The 1,731-nt window shown below is 38.1% G+C and overlaps 1 protein-coding gene across 1 annotated transcript; it reads right to left on the reverse strand.

The window, feature by feature from the left end:
- Window positions 1–13: 13 nt before the first annotated feature.
- LOC21384064 (zinc finger protein VAR3, chloroplastic) lies at window positions 14–1,485 on the reverse strand (the record flags this gene model as incomplete). The annotated part of the gene is made up of 6 exons (XM_024161906.1): window positions 1,472–1,485; window positions 1,219–1,336; window positions 674–1,014; window positions 446–577; window positions 272–370; window positions 14–143 (listed from the first exon to the last, which is right to left on the reverse strand). Coding segments are annotated over exons 1-6 (834 nt in total), but the record flags the coding sequence as incomplete, so codon positions are not given.
- Between the last annotated feature and the right edge of the window lie 246 nt (window positions 1,486–1,731).

Raw genomic sequence — 1,731 nt, forward strand, 5'->3', positions numbered from 1 at the left:
GAAAAGAACTCACTCTACTGTTTTCCCGGTAGCCTACATTTTCAAGTTGGTTTTCAGAACTTTCGGAAGAATTTGCTGCCTTTGGCCTTCTGTGGTCACATTTTAAGCATACCATGTTTCTCCTAAAATTGATGTAGTTGCACCTGAACACAATATATGTCTACTGTTTGTGAAACAAGATTCAAACATAAACCATTTCAAAGTGTAATATATTATCAACCAAAAAAAAGAGAGCCAAAAAAATACTTCAAAGGACGTTATAACAACTCACGATGGACATTCCCATTCTCCTGGATTAAGATGCCGCTTTGGAGGATTCTCTTTGCATTGCAAGCATTTTGTGTTCCTCGCGAAATTCAAGAAATTGCATCTGTGTAATAAGAAACTCTCGATAAGAAACAGAACAACAAGAAGGGTAAAGGTCTATGAGATCACTAGCCATTACTTGTCACATATCCAGTCCCCTTTCTTCAACGGAAGATGATCCTGATCCTCCCTGAGTTGCTTCAGTCTTTCTTGGTATAAACCATCACAGCGCAAGCACTTGATATTTTTGGCAAAGTTTAGGAAGTTGCATCTGCAAAAATGAAAGATTAATAAGGTGAACCAGTTCAAGAAAAAAGACACAACAACGTGAAAAGTTAAATCAGAAACAAGACGCTTCCATATTTACTTGGGACAGAGCCAGTCGCCTTGCTTCATCGGAACATTTACGTGGCCTTTTCCTTGTGAACTTGAATGGATGTTCACTGGTACACCTTTTTCCAATGTTGACTTAGGGGAATGAAAATCCATGACCCGCATGCTATAGTCTACCATCTGCTTCAACAGGCTTCTTACCGATTCTTTTACCATTTTGTTGAGACACGGCTTGTTTTCCACTGTACCAGAGATGGGATCAAGCCCATACGTTAACAAGAAACGCATAACATCCACGGTCCGCCCACCTTTGTCTTCCTGTGCCTTTACATATGCCCTTTCGCAGTCACCTCGCAAATTGCAGGAGCTGCAAATCTACTACAATGCACGCTCCTATTAGATGATGAATGCCTACCTATTTGATTAGTTGGAAAAATAATTCTCTGGCATGTTTCATTTCATTATTTTAACAAGTAGATACCAAAAAATACCAAGACTGAATGTTTATTTTTACTTAATGGGAAAACTTTAATAGGTTAATTTAACTAAAATGCATAAATGAGAAAAATGGCAACATACATCTCCTTCATCGACACCCACGTGTGCCCTTAGCCGCTTCCCTGAATTCACAACTTTCCTGTCTAGACTTGGGCATCCGCATCCTGCAATGACCTGAATGTCTTTCCTCGATAAAAACCTGCAGCAAAGTCCTTAATATAATCTGTTTCTGAAAACAAGAAACCTCGCATTCCATAACAAACTTATTTTTCCAACTTCCAGGCCTGGAGCCAGTAAAACAACGACATTACCAAACACACCTATTTAGAATCACTTTACGGCCTGCATATTCAAGTCCTCCAGTAAACTTATAATCAGTGTTTTAAAACTAGACCAAACCAAACACACCAATTTTCCCAAATCTTTTGGTACAGAGTGTTAGAGGTTGTTAGTTTGTTACTAATTCAGTTGTTTAGTTATGGTTCTGTTGTAATTAGTGAGTTTGTTAGAAGCTTAACTATAGTTAGCTGTAAGCTTAGTTAGTTAACCATATGAGTAGTAGACTGTATTTAAATAGTCTTGTAATAAGTCTCA

Source organism: Morus notabilis, unplaced genomic scaffold (assembly GCF_000414095.1).
Source record: "Morus notabilis unplaced genomic scaffold, ASM41409v2 Scaffold9193, whole genome shotgun sequence".
NCBI lineage: Eukaryota > Viridiplantae > Streptophyta > Magnoliopsida > Rosales > Moraceae > Morus > Morus notabilis.